This window comes from Myxine glutinosa, unplaced genomic scaffold, assembly GCF_964187855.1.
Source record: "Myxine glutinosa unplaced genomic scaffold, kmMyxGlut1.1 SCAFFOLD_847, whole genome shotgun sequence".
In the NCBI taxonomy this organism is placed as follows: domain Eukaryota; kingdom Metazoa; phylum Chordata; class Myxini; order Myxiniformes; family Myxinidae; genus Myxine; species Myxine glutinosa.
In genome coordinates this window covers 3,766-24,548 of record NW_027616942.1, presented here as the reverse complement: position 1 = coordinate 24,548, position 20,783 = coordinate 3,766, and the positions used below count along the sequence as shown (strand labels likewise).

At 43.9% G+C, this 20,783-nt stretch overlaps 1 protein-coding gene across 1 annotated transcript; it reads left to right on the top strand.

The window, feature by feature from the left end:
- Positions 1–404: 404 nt before the first annotated feature.
- Positions 405–19,958, top strand: LOC144889110 (uncharacterized; the record flags this gene model as incomplete). Its single annotated transcript, XM_078768995.1, has 8 exons — positions 405–483; positions 589–648; positions 1,904–2,153; positions 7,693–7,746; positions 7,833–7,908; positions 9,648–9,769; positions 17,818–17,979; positions 19,817–19,958. Coding segments are annotated over exons 1-8 (922 nt in total), but the record flags the coding sequence as incomplete, so codon positions are not given.
- Positions 19,959–20,783: the final 825 nt, after the last annotated feature.

Sequence of the window (20,783 nt, the reverse complement as noted above, 5' to 3'; positions counted from 1 at the left end):
AGCCAGGGGCATCCCACCTGGCATCCCTGCACCCCGGACGCCGCCGATCGCCAGGGGGCGCTTCGGCCGGGTCATTCGTCTGCCCCGCAAACTGGCCCTCCAGGTGCGCGGGAATTCTGGGGGGGCGCGTGTGGCGGACACAAAAGCCCACTGGCGTGGTGACATCATTCCACGCACCAAGTGGGCAGTGGCCACGCCCGAGGGGTAGGCGTGGCCTCATGATATACACCGGGCGCCCAGCCCGGAGCAGTTCAGTGTTACAGTGTGCTCTTATAATAAAGACGTTTATATGTTACCGCTTGTCCGCTTCCTCCTTGCTCACAAGCAGCGCGCGTAACGCCGCGCTTTAAATGTATATAATATCCGGTTTAGCACATTTGTACTCAGTTGTGGATGATGAGTTCGGTTATTTTGCAGGGAACCAAACATGAAGAAGCCTTCATCATCCAAGACGAAGAAAATCAGTTGTTGGAAGCGTCTGAAGTAAATAATCTTATTTTCCTCCTCTTGACTTTTTAAACCTGTTTTCGGATATATTTACCGTATCAAATGTAGAAGAAACTGACTTTTCAATCTTTTTCAACCTAGGCAAAAGTTTACCACACATGATAAGAAGAACAAGTGTGGTGGTGACATTGCACCTGATGGGTAAGTAAGAGAAAATATCCCTTTGGAATGACCTGACATGACCCATGCTCGCAATATAAATGTTATTCCTTTAAGGAAATTCATTCATTCATTCATTCACCTGCTCACCTGCGCTGATTCCGTTGATTCTGTGCGCTGAAATGCGCTGAGGTAAATATGAATAAAAAATATGGATCGTCAAATATTTTGAGTTCGGCCATGTTCGTCCCAGGCTCAATGGCCATGTCTATGCCAAATATCAAGCACGTAAGCCTCTCCGTTTAGGAGTCTATCGGTAACATTACACACACACACACACAAACTGTGTTTTATATATATAGATTATTTCAGAATAATACCACCAATACTGTCAACCAATCCAAGGAACTTTGAGGAGGCCATTTCTCCCATAATGCCTGCTCTCAATGAACACCACATTAATTAAATTAATCAGTTAATGTACTTATCACGGAGAAGGTGTTGGGTGTTGAGGTAGTGTTGGAGTGGTGTTGGAATGTTTGGAGATGACAACATTGTGGAGGAGGGGCAGAAACATCACCAGTGGATGAACAAACATCTGTTATGGGTACATCTCCTGGTAAGGGGTGGCTTCTCTCGGAATGCTTCCTAACGTAAGACGCTGAAGCCGACAAGTCGTGGACAACTCCGCCATCTATGGTGATTAAAATCTGGCAGAGTCCCTGCGGCTAACTTTCACTTTACTTTCTCGGTGACTAATTAGTTACAGTGAATTCAGAAAGTATTCAGACCCCGTCACTTTTTTCACATTTTGTTGCAGCCTTATGCTGAAATCGTTTAAATTCATTTTTCCCTCATCAATCTGCACTCAATACCCCATTATGACAAAGAGAAAACAGGATTTTAGAAAGTTCTGCAAATTTATTAAAAAGAAAAAACTGAAATATCACATTGACATAAGTATTCAGACCCTTTGCTCTGACACTCGAAATGTATCTCAGGTGCCTCCCATTTCTCTTGATCATCATTTCTTGATCAAGTGCGGTTAAAAAAACTCTTTGGTGATCTTCACCCCATCTTTACCACGTGACATTTTTTGGCTTCATTGTCAACTGTGTTTGAAGACGCTTGGAAGGGTAGCACAGTGTAGTGGTGTTGTTTGCTGTCTGAATGTAGAAAACACAAATTCCTGATGCCGTCTGATTTTCACCTGCCTGACTGCATTTTTATTCTCACATTGTTTCTTATTTGTGACATTTATTTAACGACAGCTTTACAAAATCTTTATTTTCTGCAGGAATGCTGAGCCAAAGGTGATAAATGAATCTGTTGAGGAAGAGGATGCTGAACCCCAAGTGACAAATGTATCTGCTGATGAAGAGAATGCTGAACCCCAAGTGACAAATGTATTTGTTGAGGAAGATAATGCTGAACCCCAAGTGACAAATGTATCTGTTGAGGAAGAGACGCGAACTGGACTTCCGCTTCCTGTCTTGCCGGCAAGGTCACGTTTTATCACAGCTGTCCACGCTGTCAACACTGTAAAAGTTAAGTAATTGTTCCCATTTGTATTTTCGTCCAAACTGTATTTATTTTATGGTGTGTGTACCTACAGTGGGTCTCCAGGAAAATTCTCGGTGTAAATCTTTCATACCTGTATAGAAAAACGTGTAAATTCGTGTCGTGTCTTTTGAGGCCTTGTACCATGTCCGACCTTGAGCCTTTGTTTTTCTCTCAGCGGTCCGTCATTTGTGCTCCAATAACTTTCGTTCTCTGTTTTTCCTAGTCTTTTCACCCCATACTTTCTTGTTTAAAATCTCAACTCAAAAAACAAAAACAAAAAACATTTCCTTCTCTGTTCTTATTTGTTGTTCTTATTCATTTATTCGTTGTTCTTATTCGTTCGTTCGTTCTTCGACCACGTGTTTCTCCCCCATTTCCCCAGATATTTTTCACTGTTAAACTTTAAAATGTTTAAACTTTCTCCTGAAGTACTGTATTCTGTCATATATTAGAACACCTTTTTCTTCTTCTTCTTCAAAAGGGTGCATTCGACTTGCTCACCAAATCTATTCATCCCCAAAAAAAATTCCATCTCTTACAGTGCCTCTTTCATACATTCCCTAAACTCTCCTGCACTCCACCCCCCCCCCCCCCCCCCCGCCCTCCAGCGTCCTCAAACGTATTTTTAACTTGAAGGTCACAAGAAACTCATTTTGCAATAAATGTTCGTTTCCCATTAATCGTACACTTTCCAAAATCCAATCTCACCCCTCCCCTCCAAATCTTCCCCATCACCCCTCCCCTCCAAAACTCCCCATCACCCCTCCCCTCCAAATCTTCCCCATTACCCATACCTTTCAAATCTTCCCCCTTGCCCCTCCCCTCCAAATCCTCCCCATCACCCATCCCTTTCAAATCTCCCCTGTTGCCCCTTCCCTCCTAAACTCCCCCCACACCCCTCCCCTCCTCGACTCCCCCTCGCCCCTCCCCTCCTAGACTCCCCCCTCACCCTCCCCTCCAAATCTCCCCCATCTCCTATCCTTTTCAAATCCCTCCCCTTGTCCCTTCCCTCAGAAACTCCCACCTCACCCCTCCCCTTCAAATCTCCCCACCCTCATTTCTTCTCCATTTCCCCCCTCTCACTCCTCCTCCTCCTCAAAGCATCCTCCCCGCTTCTTCCCCCTTCCAACTCTCACCTCCATCTCCCCCAACCTTCTGCCTCGCTCTTCCCCTCAAATAACACCTCATTGTGCCTCACCCAATCACCATCAAACCTTTTGTCCATCCCATCCTTCCCTTTCTCCGAGCTATTCTGAAATCTCTGACACACCTTCAACAGCTCTCCCTACCTCTTCCTCCTCTTCCACATCTTACCCTACCCCCCCCCCCCCTGCTCTGTATCCGATGCTCCCCCTTCCTCTTCATTAACGTTATGGACCTCAAACATCCAGGGCCTTCGTTCAAACCTAACTGATCTCTCCATACAGGTTGCTTCTGAAAAACCAGACGTGATCTACTAAACAGAAACTTTCCTCCTTCATGATGTCTCTGATTCCTTAGTATCTCTCCCAGGTTACTCCCTCCTCTGGTATGATAGACCTGAGCCTCGTCCTGGAGGTGGGGTTGCTATCTTTATCAACAACTCTCTTTCTCACTCGCCCTGCACTGCACTCTCTCCACCTCACCCCCAGGAATACCTCTGGCTACGGCTTCACCTTCGCTCCCACCTCTTGTTCATATGTGTGTTGTACCGTCCACCAAACAGTGATGACTCCATCTACATCTCACTGTCTGATAATATGGACCAACTTATATCGACTCATCCCAACTCTCTCTTCCTCATATGTGGTGATTTCAATTGTCACCATGCCAGTTGGCTGGGTGTGGGTACCTCTCTCACCAGCCATGGCTCCTCAGCAAAGGACTTCTGCGACTCACTGGGACTGACACAATCTGTTAATTTCCCGACCCGGATCTCAGTCAACGGAGCATCTTGTCTTCTGGACTTGGTTATGACTAACTTCCCTGAAAATGTCTGCTGCTCTTCTTCTGCTCCAATCGGCTCATCTGATCATGTGCTTTTTAAAGTGGACATCTCTCTGACCATTCTCAGAGAGCCTCCTCAGCGTCGACGAGTCTGGCATTTCACTCAGGCCAACTGGCACGGTCTTCAAGCAGCCATCAATCATCTGGACTGGTCTCCCATCTCTACCGCCTCTGACATCAACTCATCCTGGGAATTCTTCCAAAGTAAATTGCTCTCTCTCATGCACAGATTTATCCCATCTCGTCTTCAGTTGTCATACCCTTCCTCCCATCCATGGCACATGGAATCTTGTGGTGAGGCAGTTGCCCAGAAACAACTTGCCTTCGTCTCCTGGAAAGCAAATCCAACGGAAGGAAATCTCATTTCCTTTCACAAAGCCCGAAACAAGTGTGTGTCCACCCTCAGGAGAGCCAGGAAACAATATCTCTCCATTCTCAAGACCGAACTCTCTTATCTGTCTCCCTCTTCCAAATCCTGGTGGCGTCTGGTCAAATCTGTTTCTGGTGTTTGTTCCCCCTCCATCCCCTCCCTTACCTCAAACGGCTACACAGCTGACTCCACACGTGAAAAACCTGAATGCCTCAACTCTGTGTTTGCCTCTAAATCGTGTGTCCCAAACCCATCCCTCTCTGTACCCACCGTACCCAGTCATACCCAGCTGCTCCTGGACTGCTCCTCCTGACAAGGTGGAGAAGTTTCTGTCAACCCTCGACTCTGATTCTGCAACTGGACCTGACGGCATCAGCCCACGGGTCCTCAAATCCTGTTCTTCCGCTCTTTCACTCCCTCTCTCTGTTCTCTTCACCCTCTCTTTTGCTCAAGGTCATCTGCCATCTGCTTGGAAATCAGCCAACATCACAGCTTTACACAAAAAATGTGCAAAAACAGATCCTTGCAACTACAGACAATCAGCCTTCTCCCAATTATCAGCAAAGTCATGGAATCCATCTTTGCTTCGGATATGAAATCTTTCCTCTTCTCCAATGGCTTGATCTCTGATCATCAATTTGGTTTCAGACCAGGTCACTCTACTCTGGACATGCTGCTTCTGCTGTCTCAACAATTGATGGAGGTCCTCAATGCCAAACAGGAAATTAGAGCCGTCTCCCTCGACATATCACGTGCCTTCGATATGGTCTGGCACCCCGCTCTGCTCACCAAACCCTCCTCCTTTGGTATCCATGGAAATCTTCACGCATGGCTGGTGGACTTCGGCTCTCGTCGTAGTCAACGTGTGGCCCTGAATGGGTTTCTCTCATCTCCTCTTCCTGTTCAGGCTAGAGTTCCCCAAGGCAGTGTTCTGGGTCCTCTGCTTTTTCTGGTCTCCATCAATGATCTCTCTCACTCTCTTGAAAATCCTCTCTATCTCTTTGCTGATGACTCTACTCTCTGTCGCTCCATTCCTCATCCCTCAGATCGGCAGTCTGCAGCCTCCTCACTCTCTGCAGACCTGGACAAAATCACAGACTGGGCAAACAAGTGGAACATGTCTTTCAATCCTGACAAATCTCACACTCTTACGATGTCTCTCCGAAAAGACCGACTGGACAACCCTCCCATCTACTTTCTGAATAATCCTCTCCAAGAAGTTCTGTCACTCAAGCTTTTGGGTCTCACTATCTGCCATGATCTTTCCTGGGAAAACCACATTTCCAAGCTGGCCTCCAAAGCCAGTCGCTGACTGGGCATCCTCCGTCGTGCGAAGTCCTTCCTTGGCACACCTGAGCTCCTCACCACATACAAGGCTTTCATCCGCAGCTCAATGGAGTACTGCTCTCCCCTCTGGGCTAGTGCCCAGACCTAGCTCACACCTAGCTCGTCTTCACGCTGTTGAAACCAAAGCGTTCAGAATCATTGGAATCTCCCACGATGAAGCTGATTGTGAGGGCCTTTCACTCACTCACCGCAGGCAGGTTGGTGTTCTTTCCGTCTTCGACCGACTTCTCTCCGGCCTTGCTCACCCAGCTCTCTCTGGGCTCTGTCCCCTAAATATTCCTGCAAGTCGCAGAAGATCTGCCTCCAACCCTCCTATGGTTATATTGCCAAAATCAAGACTCTCTGCTCACCTTCACTCCTTCATTCCTCTTTTCTCCCACCTCTGGAACAAACTCCCTCACTCTCTTCAATCCCACTCCACCCTCCAGGTCTTTAAAACAGCTGATCACCACCATCTCTTATCTTCCCCCATCCAAAACTTTGATCTTTTCTACCCCCGCTAATTTCACCCCAAAATCCACTTTTTTGAAATACCAACTTCTTTCCTGGAAGTCCTTGGTGTCCTTGTGTTTTATACTTCTCCCACCCCGTCCCCCTTCCCACGCCTCCTCCCCCCAAGCCCTCTCCCTCCCACATATCTCCCGATGTCCCTGCTCTCAAAAGTTGAACTTGTGTGCTTCCCTTTTTCTCCCCATCTTGTCTCCCGCTCCATTTATCTTATGTTTTATGTGTCAGTTTGTCTTTTTGTGATAAATGTTCGCTCTTGCACGAGCCTCGATTCTGTATCCAAAAAAAAAAAAAAAAATCATGCGCAGAGAGGAAGGAGATAAGTTTTTTTTCCTCCGTCTGCCCGTTTGACAATCAAGCAAAATTGAAAATCCTTCCAAACAGGATTAATGTTTTGAAGGATGTCATAAAGGACACAAACACCAGGCATGGATAACTAAGGTAAAGTGAAGATAGATAACTATGAGAACTAAGGTAAAGATAACGAAAGACAGCTCAGAGCAGGGTCCATCGTCTAACTCCGCTTACCTGTACCATGTGACTGTTTCAATCAGGGAACGTACCTTCCCTCCAGCAGTGTACCACTTAATTTTATTCCTGGATGGAAATTTAGACGGCCGAGCAACCTTTGGTACCCGCTGGGCAAATGCTAATTTTGTTACGGCCGATCATTACTTTCGCATCCATGGGGTTAATATCCCAACAGGACGAATGGCTGAAACGAGCTTAAACTCTGAGGCGTACTCTGAACCTTGGCGGGATTATGCTTTCACGCGTGCGGGAAGTTTCGAGGCCCTATCTCATCGGATTGTGGTTTGTTTGTGCTAATGTCACTTGTTACGTAATAACGTTTGTATTAAATGTCTGGCAAATAACATTTTCATCCTGGAAAACTCCTCGAAATCTGGTCTTCCATGGCTGTGCAAACAATGATTACGACCCCTTTTAGCCTTATTTGAGCCCACAATCTTTTAGATGCCAGTCATGCCGTGCCAGTCCAGTGCCCTCACGACCATTCCACCTTGAAAATGTCTGTGAAATCGAAAATGATGGCCCTTCAGTCCCTCAAACTGTCCCCTTTGTAGCTACAAATGTTGATATGACTGGTATGCTATATCCATTGCTTTGTTTATCTGAAACTCTCCCTCACCACTTCTGATGTTCGGTCCATGTCTATCTCATCTCTTTGTATGCTCTGGCAATGGAGAGACCTTTCACCCTCTTTCCTCCAGCTTTTCAGCAAGTGTCGACCTCTGTATGTAAAAACTACAGTTGATAACAACAGTAACATAAAACTATTTGTCTCATTGCAGTTTGCAGGCAAAACTACAGCACAAATACGAAAAGAGTTTGAGGTGTTAGCAGGGGTAAGTCATGAAAAATTGAACAATGTATGAGATGCACTTGTCTCCTGTTCCATGGCTCACAGATAATTCTCTTATTTGCCTGCTAGCACATTCCGGTCCCTCCTGCACTTCAGTTCGAGATGTTGGAGACAGCTCTTCATATTCAAGAGGGTGTGACGAAAGGTAAGACTCTTACAAAAGAACAAATGCTCTTTATCCGTTCGCTAAGCCTTGTGTTCGCTTATCGGTTAAGGTGCTGCCTTGACACCTTCGGGTCATGAGTTTGAGCCACTTTCGGGCCGTTGAATTAACACCAGGTGAGTTTACTCAGCCTGTCATCTTTCCTAGGTTGGCAAAATGAGTACCACCTTACTGGTAATGGGGGGCATTGCATCAGCGGCACAGCCGCACCCCCATAAAGTGATGCAGCCAAGTGGTCACAGGCTCCATACTAACCACCACCTTCCATATGATCTATGCTGCTCTTAGCATTCACTCTTAATCAAATTACATCTTAAATATTGGTTTCTATAAAATAATAACTGTAACCAAGTAACATGAGTGATAAAATAGAAAACAAGTACAGATACATTCAAAGTACACCGCCCCCATGCCAAATAATTAAATATCCTCCAGCGCGGCATTGCCGGGGCGCCTCCGGCGCCCGGCAATACCGCAGTGCAGCTCATAGAGACTGTATTTGGAGGGAGAGGTGCACAATAATTGATTGATTAATTGCATAATTAAAATCAAGAAAAGATTATCATAAAGTATTTTCTTAATCAATTGGCTAATAGCATAACTAAACCACTAGTGCTTCATCGAAGATGTATCTTTTGGAAATATAATTAAATAAGGCATTAATAAAAAATAAAAATAAAAATAATTGATTAATCAATAAATAATTATGAATCGATTAAGTGTTCAATCAATAAATCAAAAATACGATTTACAGCCAAATCACTTGGTCATTGTCATGTCCAAATATCAGCTCCCTAGCTCAAAAGGTGCCTGAGATATTGCCTAGAGGAGAAATAAAATAAATAAATAATTAATAATGAAAATAAATAAATAATAATCATAAAAAAATGAAATAATTAATCAATTCGCTAATAGAACACGTGAACCACCACCATTTCATCAGAATCTGTAACTTTAAAAAACAAAAACATTTCAGTCATTAATCGAATAATTAAATAATTAATCAATCAATTGATTAATTGATTAATCAAGAAATCAAAAATATATTTTACAGCCAAATCACTTTGTCATTGGCATGTCCAAATATCATCTTTCTAACTCAAAAGGTGCCTGAGATAATGGCCAGAAGAGAAAGGAAATAAATAAATACTTAATTAATCGCTAATAATTAAATAACTCATCAATTAATTAATTAATCAAAAAACAAAAAATTACCTTTTTGACAAAGTACTTGCTCACTATTGTGCCGAAATTTCAGCTTCCTAGCTCAAAAGATGGCTGAGATATCGCCCGGACAAACAAGAAAACAAGAAAGCAAGAAAGCATTGTTCAGCCTGGCAGAAGTGTGTGCTCCACCGAGCGAGGTTCTCATTTTCTCATATCTTCCTCTCAAGGCTGGCCTTCTTCTCGGCCATGTGGTGGAACCGAACAATGTTCTTGATGATGACCATTCATCTGCAATTCCTCTCAAGTTTCTTACACATTAATCTTTTCTCCCCTCATTTGATCATTAATCTAACTATAATTGAAGCTCTTTATTAAACTTGCAAGAGAACAAGGCCCTTTCTTGGAGCTCCAAGATGAGCATGAATACATTGATATCATGATTGATTGGATGTACAAATGAATGCAGGAGCAGCGAATTTTATTTTCTTCAGTAACTGTCAGAAATATGTTTCAAATTAACATTTGCAAAAATATTTGTTTTTATTGTTTTGCAGATTATAAACGAAAGTGGAGTAAATCCCACAATTGGTGTTGTGCTGCTGAAGAACACCAATGCAAATTGGAAGGAATGGTTGAAGGTTTTGTTGAGAACAATTCAACCAATTCTCTCTCAACGGTAAGCGCCACTGTAATAGCTTATGGTCCGAGAGCTAGGTGGATTTTATTTGACATGGAAACTACAAAAGCTTTGTCATGCTGGTGTGGTACAGGTAGCTTACCTGACCCCAGAAAGCCAATTCTTAAGTGCAGCTAGCGGTGGGTGGGGTAGGGGGCGCCACTCAAAGTACCTCCCAGATTGGTTTTATTTGACATAGAGACTACAAGACCAACTCATATGCCAAGTGGTAGGGTGATCTCCACTGACTACAAATCTGCAACTTAAGAAGAAAATTTCTGGTGGGGAGGTCACTTAAGAACAACATTAATTAGTGCTAATTAGGCCTTTATTTGACATATAAGCTACAAAACTGAAATCACATACAACATGTAGAGAATGGTCCCCTCATCAATAAACAACAACTTAAGAACAGAATATGTGGTGGTAAGGTCACTTAAGAAGAGGTCAAAGGTCACGGAATAGGGGTTTCCAGCTCTTAATTACTGTTTGATTACAACATGCCACATGATACACACATGGCGTTGTCAATGAAACCTATATCAGTGGAGCCTGAAGTGAGATACATGAGAAGCAGAAATTTTTCCAATCTTACCACTTCCTTTGATTTCAATCAGCGAAAACATTTAAAAATGTACCTATTTGGCCCCCATGGCTATTTACACTGTTATTTGACATGTAAGCTACAAAACTGAAACCACATGGAAAATGTAGAGTACGGTCCCCTAATCAACGAGCACCACCTTAAGAATAAAATTTGTGCTTGGGAGGTCACTTAAGAACAGGTCAAAAATGCCAATTTTGACTGAATGACCTTTGAACTAGTTTTATTTGACATGTAAGCTACAAAACTGAAACCAGATTCAAAATGTATAGAGAATGGCCCCCTCATCAATAAACAACAAGTTAAGAAAAAAAATTGTGGTGCGGAGGTCACTTAAGAACAGGGCATTTAACCCTCTCAATCTGATTGGAAAGTTAAATGGCAACTACTGTACACTGTACATCGATAACACCTGGATAATTAAGTAGGCCTAAAACTCGAGCACAAAACACTCCTGCACAAGAACCAAACACTGAATGCATCCTTCGACGAATTCCTAGTGTTTAGAATGTTAGAAAACGTATTGGAAACTGTTTGCAATGCCTTGTCCTCCTGTAAGTGTAACATACATTGTATCTGAGATTTGAAATTAAGAGTTACTGTTCGTCATCTTCATCGGATTGCAAAATGTCCTCATCAGAAGAGCAGGGTTCAAAGTTGTCATTATCCTCGGCATCAGTTTCAGTTTCTCCTTCATCAGGAACAAGAGATCCAGGTATCTGTGGTCCATCAAACCATATGACGTCGTAGGCTTGCCCTTGAACCTCCCAGCCATTTTCTGCAGTTGGCTGTTGACATATCATCTTTTTGTTGGCATCCGCCCACATTTTGGCAACAAATGATGCACGCTTGATTTGCTGGGAGACCTCGGCTTCACACGGTGGTATCATGGTTGCATCGATGCCCCGAAGGTTCTCAAGAGGATTCTTCGCTGTGGCCTTTGGTGCATATGTCTTCTGAAACACTTTATAGCGGTGTGCATTGAGTGAAAGTGCTTGAATTGGCTTGGCTCCATACATTCTTGCAGTGAAAGACATGATTACTTCCACTGAATCCAATCCCAAGTTGTCCGTTGCCATCTCTGCAAATGCGTCTTGAGCATCCTTATAACCCTCAAGAATTTTGAAGGGACGTTTCTTTCCTTTTTTGAAGAAGGCAGATGTGTAATCTGATCCCGTAAATGCATGGAAGCCAGCTAGTGCTTGACAGAGTGGGGTTTCCAAGACTTTGCTAATTGCAGTGATGTCTATGAATTGCCTGTCATTCCTTCCCGATGTCCCAACATCCATCCAAATATGTGCTTTGAACTTCCTGCAGTGATACAGCAGAATGACGGCGACATCTGTATCTGATGCCCTGACTGCTATGTTCTTCGCATTTTCCTTGTCAATGTGACTAACATGAGTGCAGATCAAGGTGTCAGCTTCTTCATGATTGGTTTTCAAGGTCTCTACTTCTTCCTTCATGACTTTCCCATCTTTCACGTAGAAAAGGTAGCATGCTCCAAGATACGAGAGATACACAAGTCGTCCTTGAATTATGTCTGCATATTGCTGGGCCTCCCATTCCATTGCCAGGAATTTTGGTAGCTGCTCTTTGAATGATCTTGACTTTAGACAATCCAAGATATTTCTCGGGCGGTGCTGTTCAGGTCCAGATATGGCGTATTCTTTCTTGTCTGTGTCATCCAGACCTCTTCTTGCTCTTTCACAGTCTTTTATTGATAGGACTGGATATGCGTCAAAGATGAGATGCACTCTTCCACGGGAGAGAGCGGTGACCTGTCTTAAAATGCCGGCTGCCAAGGCTCCATACGTTCCTGGAATGTGGGGTGGAAGAACATGTAGCAGGAACATACCATCAACCACATAGGCATCAACTGAGCTTGGTGTGACAGAGGGAACTTTGCTCTCTAACAGCTCCAGAAGGCCACTCTTTTCCGTCTTGACCATACAACCATCTGTGCTGCACATGGACAGTGGAACCGGTGTCAGTGGATATGAAAAGATATGTTTCAAATCAAGTTTTCTCTGACACGCAATGACAACCAGGCGTCCCATAAGGTCACGAGTGCACACAAGTGATGCAACACGTTTGTCTCTGTTACGCTTATTTACTGTGCCATTTTCCGTGAAGGTTCTGAGCTTCTCCCTTTTGATTGGCCATTCAAACCGATTTAGATCTTCAATGCAGGCATCAACAAATTCGTTGTATCTGGCTTGTCCTTTCTCCTGGATGGTCAGCAAACATGTCTTGATGGAATCTGTCGCTGCCTTACCAGTGCTGATGTTGTACAGCCTATCCGATATTTCAGTGTACTTAAATGGATTGCATGAGTCTTTTATCTGGTTTACAACCTTATGCAAATCGCTTGTGTCCCTTCTGATGCGGGCTGGGCGGAGTTCAGCTGTGATGTCTTCCGTTTGAGATAGTCCGGTCATTGCTAATGCCCTTGATATAATTGCTGCTCTGGTGGACTTGGTTAACATCCAGCGAAGACGTGCACTGAAGTTGTTTGTCATGGATGATATACCAGTCCGTCTGGATGCAGAATCGGCATTTACTGTCTGTTCCAGTGTAAGATCTACTGGGCATCTACTGAATGCCTTGTCAGTCCTTTTAACCGTAAAGACACCGTTTTCCAAGATAGAACGAAGTCCTGGGTGAGTACTGTCCATGTTTACCAAGTCCAACTGAAACTTCGTGAGCCACCGTGAGTAATTGACATGGTTTGTGGCGAAGAACAAGTGTATGATTGGTGTTAGTGCATGAGTGAACAGGTCCACGTCGTTTGTTCGAATTGCTCGCTCCAGAAGGTGGAAGTCGTGGATAAAGTCGATGTAAATCATCCAGAATTGGGCAGTTGGTCCATGTGTCCCTGATCGGGTTTGGACAGCATACTCCTTGTATGACGTGACACATCTTGTGAACGCAGAAGATGATTCTATTTGTGTCCATGTCTCTTCATCCTGTTTTGTTTGTAACCTTGAAAGTAAATCTTCAACTTCATCATTGCCTTCAAATGTCTCAAGGAATGCTTGGAAGTGTATCAGTTCAAATGCCAAGGCCAGTATCGGGTGCAACCGTTTGCATCTGTTGAAGTGCTTACCACTCAGAAAACCAATCAGGGATCCAGCAGCTCGGACATCTGTGTCTCGCAGCATTTCTGGGCCACCAGATGCATCGATCAGTTTCCCTAGGGCTTTAAAGAAAGCCATTTCTATGTGGAATGGACCAAGCATGATGAAGACCTTGTCGAACCTGGGCGACTCGGTAACCTGAATCTGCATGGCAGGTTTGGCAGCATTGAGGTCATAGGTTACAACACCATACTGCTGACCGCACTCTTGCGCACAATTCTGTGTGGTGATTAGGGTATCCTGTATAACATCAAGCGACGTTATCGGCTTGTTCAAGTTTTTCATATACAAGACATTTTGTTCTGGAGTTGTGTCTGGGCATATCAAAGCATTGAATCCTACCCACATGGGAATGTTAGCCATCTGCAAGGCATGACATATCATCCATGCAAGGTCCTTGTCTAGAGCTAGCTTCCGATTAGCAGGCCGGTTGTCAACATCGGTGGTTTCATAATCAAATGTGCCCATTCGGGGTTTTTTACGGTATGGCTCAAGGGGCTGTTCCCGAACATGCAGTTTTCTCTTTCTTGATACTTTTTCTGGCTGTGATGTTGTTGGCGCAACTTGATTAACGGGTCTGTTTGTCCCTGCCACATCTTTATTTTGATACAAGATACCCATTGTATCGTGAAGAGTGTCGGCTCCTGACAATATCTCAGACAGTTCATCAAAATTGTCGAACGCCAAACCAAACACCTGATCAAGAAGGGTTCTCTCCGGACAGGTCTGCTCCATACTCTGAATGGCATCTCCTAAGGATGTCTCCAGTGTCTCAATGGTGTGGTAATTGACAACATGGCCAAATCTGTTCAACATTTCAATCAGCTTCCTGCTACCAGTCATAGACTTGATTGCCATTCCGAGAATTATCTGTTTGGCTGGTTTTACTTTCCCCCTTTGAGTAACGAATAAGGCATCCTGGCTTGAGGACAAGGCACGACGTTTGAGTTTTGGAGTGTACAAGTTTTGATTGGGGCCCCCGTACAAGACCTGAAAGAAATCTATCAACATATCTGGGACAGTAAATTCACCCTCATACAGGTTTTGCAGAGTGGGAGGTTCAGGTAGAGGTGTGATTTGTGCATGTTTGATTGCTTTACGCAAGAGTAAGGCAGCCTTATGAATGACAGCTTCAGGCGATGCTGCATAATCATAGGCTGTATGGATAAGGTGCTCACCTAAACCTGTGGGATAAACAATGGCCCCTGCCTTTCTAGCCCTATCTTTACACTCTACCCTAATTATGTCACCAAATTTATTCTGTAAGTTTGTTGCCAAATTTCTGGCTGTAGAAATTGGAGTCTCACCGGCGTCTTCACAAAGCTCTTGGTACCGAGTGAATATGGATGTAAGAAGTTCAGGCCTTTTGCCAAATATAACTGATTTCTCGATGTAAGCATATAAACCTAACAAAGAAATGCTACCTGCAATAGCAGTAGGCCTATGGAGAGACTGTGCATTGAAAAGGTAAGTACTTCCGCAACTGTGATGGTACCGAACCTCTTTACATCGAAAGTCTACACCAGAGATCAGTCCAAGAAGGCTGTTGTCCTTTTTATCAGCTGCAGCAGTTTTTGTTTTTATCTCAGCTTCGAGAGTTTCACATTCACCAAGATGTTCTTCTCTATCACCCTTCTTCTTCCTAGCTTTCTTGCAAAACAGGCAAATGCGTGGGAAAATACCCGAGGTAGACGTTGACGGGGCAAAATCACATGATGAACGCAGGGTCTTCTCACTTGATGCATGTGTCTGGGTTTTTTCTGTTGTATCATCACGTGGCACGGCAGTAAAGTTTTTGTAACAGTTCACGTGATAGCCATGGCTACTGTCGGATTCATCTGGCAGCGACTGAATTATCGTATAGTACTTGGATGTGACAAAATTTCGTTTTTGTCTCCTCCTTGCTGCTACATTGATGATGGATGACCAATGGTCTTCAGTGATGGGTGCGATGTTGCCAGTGGTCTCATCTGCTTTTCCCACATGGAGGATACACTTCCTGCCAGGGTCAGGAGCTACCCCGCTAGCATGCTCCATAATCAAGCATAGGCCTCACCTGAAATAAAAAAAATGACATATGTTAGTGGGTTCGAAAATCAACAAAAGTTGGGGGCATGTTATTTCTTATGGAGAAAATGAAACATGGATCTCTGAAGGTTTTTGCATGTGTCGATTATAATGCTCCTATTATCAGATTGTGTGGAAATCAGAAACGCAAAACCTCTCTTTAAGGGCATTATAATGTAAATTAGATTAGGTATGTCGTTAATCGTTGACATGTCTGACAGGTCTAATAGTCCAAGATCTGGGTGGATTTTATTTGGCATGGAAACTACAAAAGCTTAGTCATGCTGGTGTAGTACAGCAGCTTACCTGACCCCAGAAAGCCAATTCTTAAGTGCAGCTAGCGGTGGGTGGGGTCCTTCAAATATCATTTCTCGGAATTTGGTGAATTATTTTCGAGTATGTTAGATGAGGAATCCTTGGAGTTTATAATTTACAGGAAATTGCTGGACAGGGAATTCCTCAAATATAATTTCTCGGAAATTGTTGAAGTATAGTTTGTACAGGCAATTCTAAGAAATTACTTGTAGTAATTTAGAAGAAATTTTACCTGTACTAATTTAGCAGAAATTGTTATAATAAATGTTACAGCTTTTACATTGTCTTCACAGTTTCCAAGTTTCTCATGTAATTAAGTGCAGAAAACCCCTATTCCGTGACCTTTGACCTCTTCTTAAGTGACCTTACCACCACATATTCTGTTCTTAAGTTGTTGTTTATTGATGAGGGGACCATTCTCTACATGTTGTATGTGATTTCAGTTTTGTAGCTTATATGTCAAATAAAGGCCTAATTAGCACTAATTAATGTTGTTCTTAAGTGACCTCCCCACCAGAAATTTTCTTCTTAAGTTGCAGATTTGTAGTCGGTGGAGATCACCCTACCACTTGGCATATGAGTTGGTCTTGTAGTCTCTATGTCAAATAAAACCAATCTGGGGGGTACTTTGAGTGGCGCCCCCTACCCCACCCACCGCTAGCTGCACTTAAGAATTGGCTTTCTGGGGTCAGGTAAGCTACCTGTACCACACCAGCATGACAAAGCTTTTGTAGTTTCCATGTCAAATAAAATCCACCTAGCTCTCGAACCATTATATTACCACAAAGACGTTGATATTGTTGCGGTTTTGGGTCTTGCCGGCATGGTGCTCATTAGTGACCACAAGATGAGGTCGTTGCAGTGGACCAACAAGGTCCTGGTAACATCGTGGTCATTTTGTTAACAGGTTCCCAACGTTTGTTTCCCCTCCCCCTTCCCCGTGAATGTGCGCTGGCCCCTGGTTGTGTTTATTTGTTGTGATCGTAATAAGGCGTAGAATAAGCTAAGTTTCTGCCTCTTGCCCCTTTTTCCTTCCTATCAATCAGTTTCACTGTAAATATTTGTAAGCAAATCAAATCGTGAAACGTTTCCTTTCCCTCTGTCCGTGAATGTCTTTTCTTCCATTGGTCCGCCATTGCTCGCACCCAGAGTAGGGATCGGCCATAACAAAATTAGCATCAGCCCGGCATGTACCAACGGTTGCTTCAGCCATCTAAATTTCGATTAAGGAACAAAAGAAAGTGGTACACCACCGGAGGGTACATTCCCCGATTGAGACCCTCACCTGGTACAGGTAGGCAGTGCGAGACGATGGACACTGCTATCGCACGACGGTCCAATTGGCATTCGTAGTTGCTGGTTTGCAACCTGCCGAAGTACGAAGTTATTCTTGCACGGCAGCCTCAGTTCTGGTAAGTTCGGGAGGGAATAGAGGCTAACCCCCTCGTAGTAGACCGGAACCACGGGCCATAACAACATATATACTCAAGCCTCCATACGTCATTCTGGAATTTCGCAGGCAGGGTGATTCATCATTTTGCTCCCTTTGAGATGCATGTTAAACTGTGTTACCCTGTCTGCTGGCATTAGTTGGTAGACGTTAAATATGTTATGGCATCCTTCACAGATTAGGTGATCTATCACCAGTATCCTGGATAAATTCCAAAATACAGCGGTAAATTCCAAAAGTTGAGCATTGTGCGTCAGAGAGGTCACCCGTCCAGGATTGTAACCTGAGATAATAAACTGCTTTGGTAAAACAAACACTCTGTATTGATCATGAAAAACAAGTACAAATATAACAATAATATGTGCATTTGCATCACTATTTGTGATACCATTTTAGTTATTTTTTATGGTATTGTAGAACACATGCAGTGCGTTGTGAATATGTATTCCTTTGCTTCTCCACATTTTTGCAGCTCAGCCGCAAAATATTTGTTGACGAGTCACTATGGACTCGTCTCTTTCATACATTCATTGATGGAGTCAGAAGTCGCCTGACGGATATGAGGGAAGCCTGGTATGATGCAAAACGCATGTGTTTTATGCTTCCCATCAAGATTCCGTTCCGTAAATACATGGTGAGTTTTGATTGCTATCCTGTGACAATAAATGACGGTATTTTGGATATGCACACACGAATATTAATGTTAATCCTTCAGATACACTACATGACCAAAGGTATGCGGACACCCCTTTTAATTAGTGGATTCGGCTGTTTCAGCCACACCCATTGCTGACAGGTATATATAATCAAGCACACAGCCATGCAATCTCCATAGACAAACATTGGCAGTAGAATGGGCTGTACTGAAGAGCTCAGTGACTTTCAACGTGGCACCGTCATGGGATGCCACCTTTCAAACAAGTCAGTTCGTCAAATTTCTGCCCACCTAGAGCTGCCCCGGTCAACTGTAAGTACTGTTATTGTGAAGTGGAAACGTGTAGGGGCAACAACAGCTCAGCCGCGAATTGGTAGACCACATAGGCTCACAGAACGGGACCGCAGAGTGCTGAAGCGCGTAGCGCGTAAAAATCGTCTGTCCTTGGTAGCAGCACTCACTACCGAGTTCCAAACTGCTTTCTGGAAGCAAAGTCAGCACAACAACTGTTTGACAGGATCTTCATGAAATAGGTTTCCATGGCCTAGCAGCCCCACACAAACCTAAGATCACCATGTACAATGCCAAGCATCGGCTGGAGTGGTGTAAAGCTCACCGCCATTGGACTCTGGAGCAGTGGAAACGCGTTCTCTGGAGTGATGAAATCCGCTTCACCACCTGGCAGTCCGATGAACGAAACTGGGTTTGGCAGATGCCAGGAGAACGCTACCTGCCTGAATGCATAGTGCCAACTGTAAAGTTTGGTGGAGGAGGAATAATGCTCTGGGGCTGTTTTTCATGGTGCGGACTAGGCCCCTTCATTCCAGTGAAGGGAAATCTTAACGCCACAGCATACAATGACATTCCAGACGATTGTGTGCTTCCAACTTTGTGGCAGCAGTTTGGGGAAGGCCCTTTCCTGTTTCAGCATGACAATGGCCCCGTGCTCAAAGCGAGGACCATACAGAAATGCTTTGTCGAGATTGGTGTGGAAGAACTTGACTGGCCTACACAGAGCCCTGACCTCAACCCCATGGAACACCTTTTGGATGAATTGGAACGCCAAATGCGAGCCAGGCCTAATCGACCAACATCAGTGCCCGACCTCACTAATGCTCTTGTGGCAGAATGGAAGCAAATCCCCGCAGTAATGTTCCAACTCGTGGAAAGCCTTCCCAGAAGAGTGGAGGTTGTTATACTTGTTATAGCAACAAAGAGGGGGGACGAACTCCATATTAATGCCCATGATTTAGGAATGAGATGTTCGATTTTCAGGTGTCCACATACATTTGGTCATGTAGTGTATATCCATGCGGCAAAGCAAAATAAATCGTATTGATACACGTTTAAACCCATCGAGATGTTGTGGGGGGATTTGAAACGAGCTGTGCATTTAAGAAACACCTCAAACATCGCACAGCTGAAAGAATTCTGCATGGAGCAGTGGGCATAAATTTCTCCCAGTCGATGTCAGAGACTGGTAGACAGTTATAAGAAACGCCTACTTGAGGTTGTTTCTGCCAAAGGGGGCAATACCACCTATTTGAGCCAAGGGTGTACTTACTTTTTCCACATGCGAAATTTGCATTTATGTTTATTTAAATTATACAAAGGACTACAAAATGTAAATGTTTCATGATATTTGTTATATTATATCACCTTTATCTATCAATATTGTTGAAATGAAGATCAAATAGCTGCATGTTGAAATATGTTGAAAAAGTCAAAACTTTACATGGGATGTATTTACTTTTTCACGTGACTGTATATGTATATATATATATATATTTGATGATTCTTTTTTTTGCCTACACAGAGGAATATGAAGATTCGGGAGAATACGCTTCTGGAACATTTTCGTTTGAGGGATACGACACTCGAGTTGACAGCTTTCGATAAGAAACTCCTTCACGATTTTTTCAACATGCTTGACTGTCATCAGTGTCGGGGGCTGAATGGTAAAGTACAGCACACATGCACACACACATTGGTACAGGTTTAAATTCATTACAATGCAAATGTAAAAAATATGTATGTATTATGTATGTACATAGGTATATGTATACAGAGGCGTACCTAGAGTATTTGGCACCCGGGGCGGCTCCACCCCACCCCCTCTGAGGACGCCATTGTTTGTATATGTATATTAATATATATATATATATTTATATTGTTGCGGATCTCAGAGTACGGCACTCCCGTTAGCAAGGGGGGGGGGGGGGTTAATCCCCTTGTCTTGTTAAGCTGGCCGTCTCCGGCCCTGGAACTATCCCGCTCCTCTGCGGGGTGAGATTGGCCAGGGTGATTGGTCAAAGGTTTCCCAAATACCTTCACCAATCTCTCCGCAAAGCAGGGAGATGAGTCCCTGCTCGAACCGCGGATGTGATGGTAATTGCCGAGCGGTTTAGCAATCCACGATCCGAGCCATTAACAAAAGGACTAAACCCGATTTAAAGCGGTTGGCCAAATCGTGCCACAGGTACTCAATGGGGGAAAAGACTAAAGCGACCGGATGAGAGGAACCAAAGAATAAGAAGGGTGAAGGAAGAACAAATATGGTTTATTTACTACACTACAAGAGGAAACGAAAGAAGGGAATATACAAGAAGGAGGAAATAAAAGGACATAGGGCAAGCTTATCTAAACAGTCTTAACTTATCACGACCCCAGGACAAACAGACAGACTCACACGGAATGGTAGGGGAGGAAGGTCCAGGCGGATGGTTCCAGGCGATGGGATCCGTCCAGACTCCGGGTCCGCGGGCGAAGAACGGCAGGCAGCT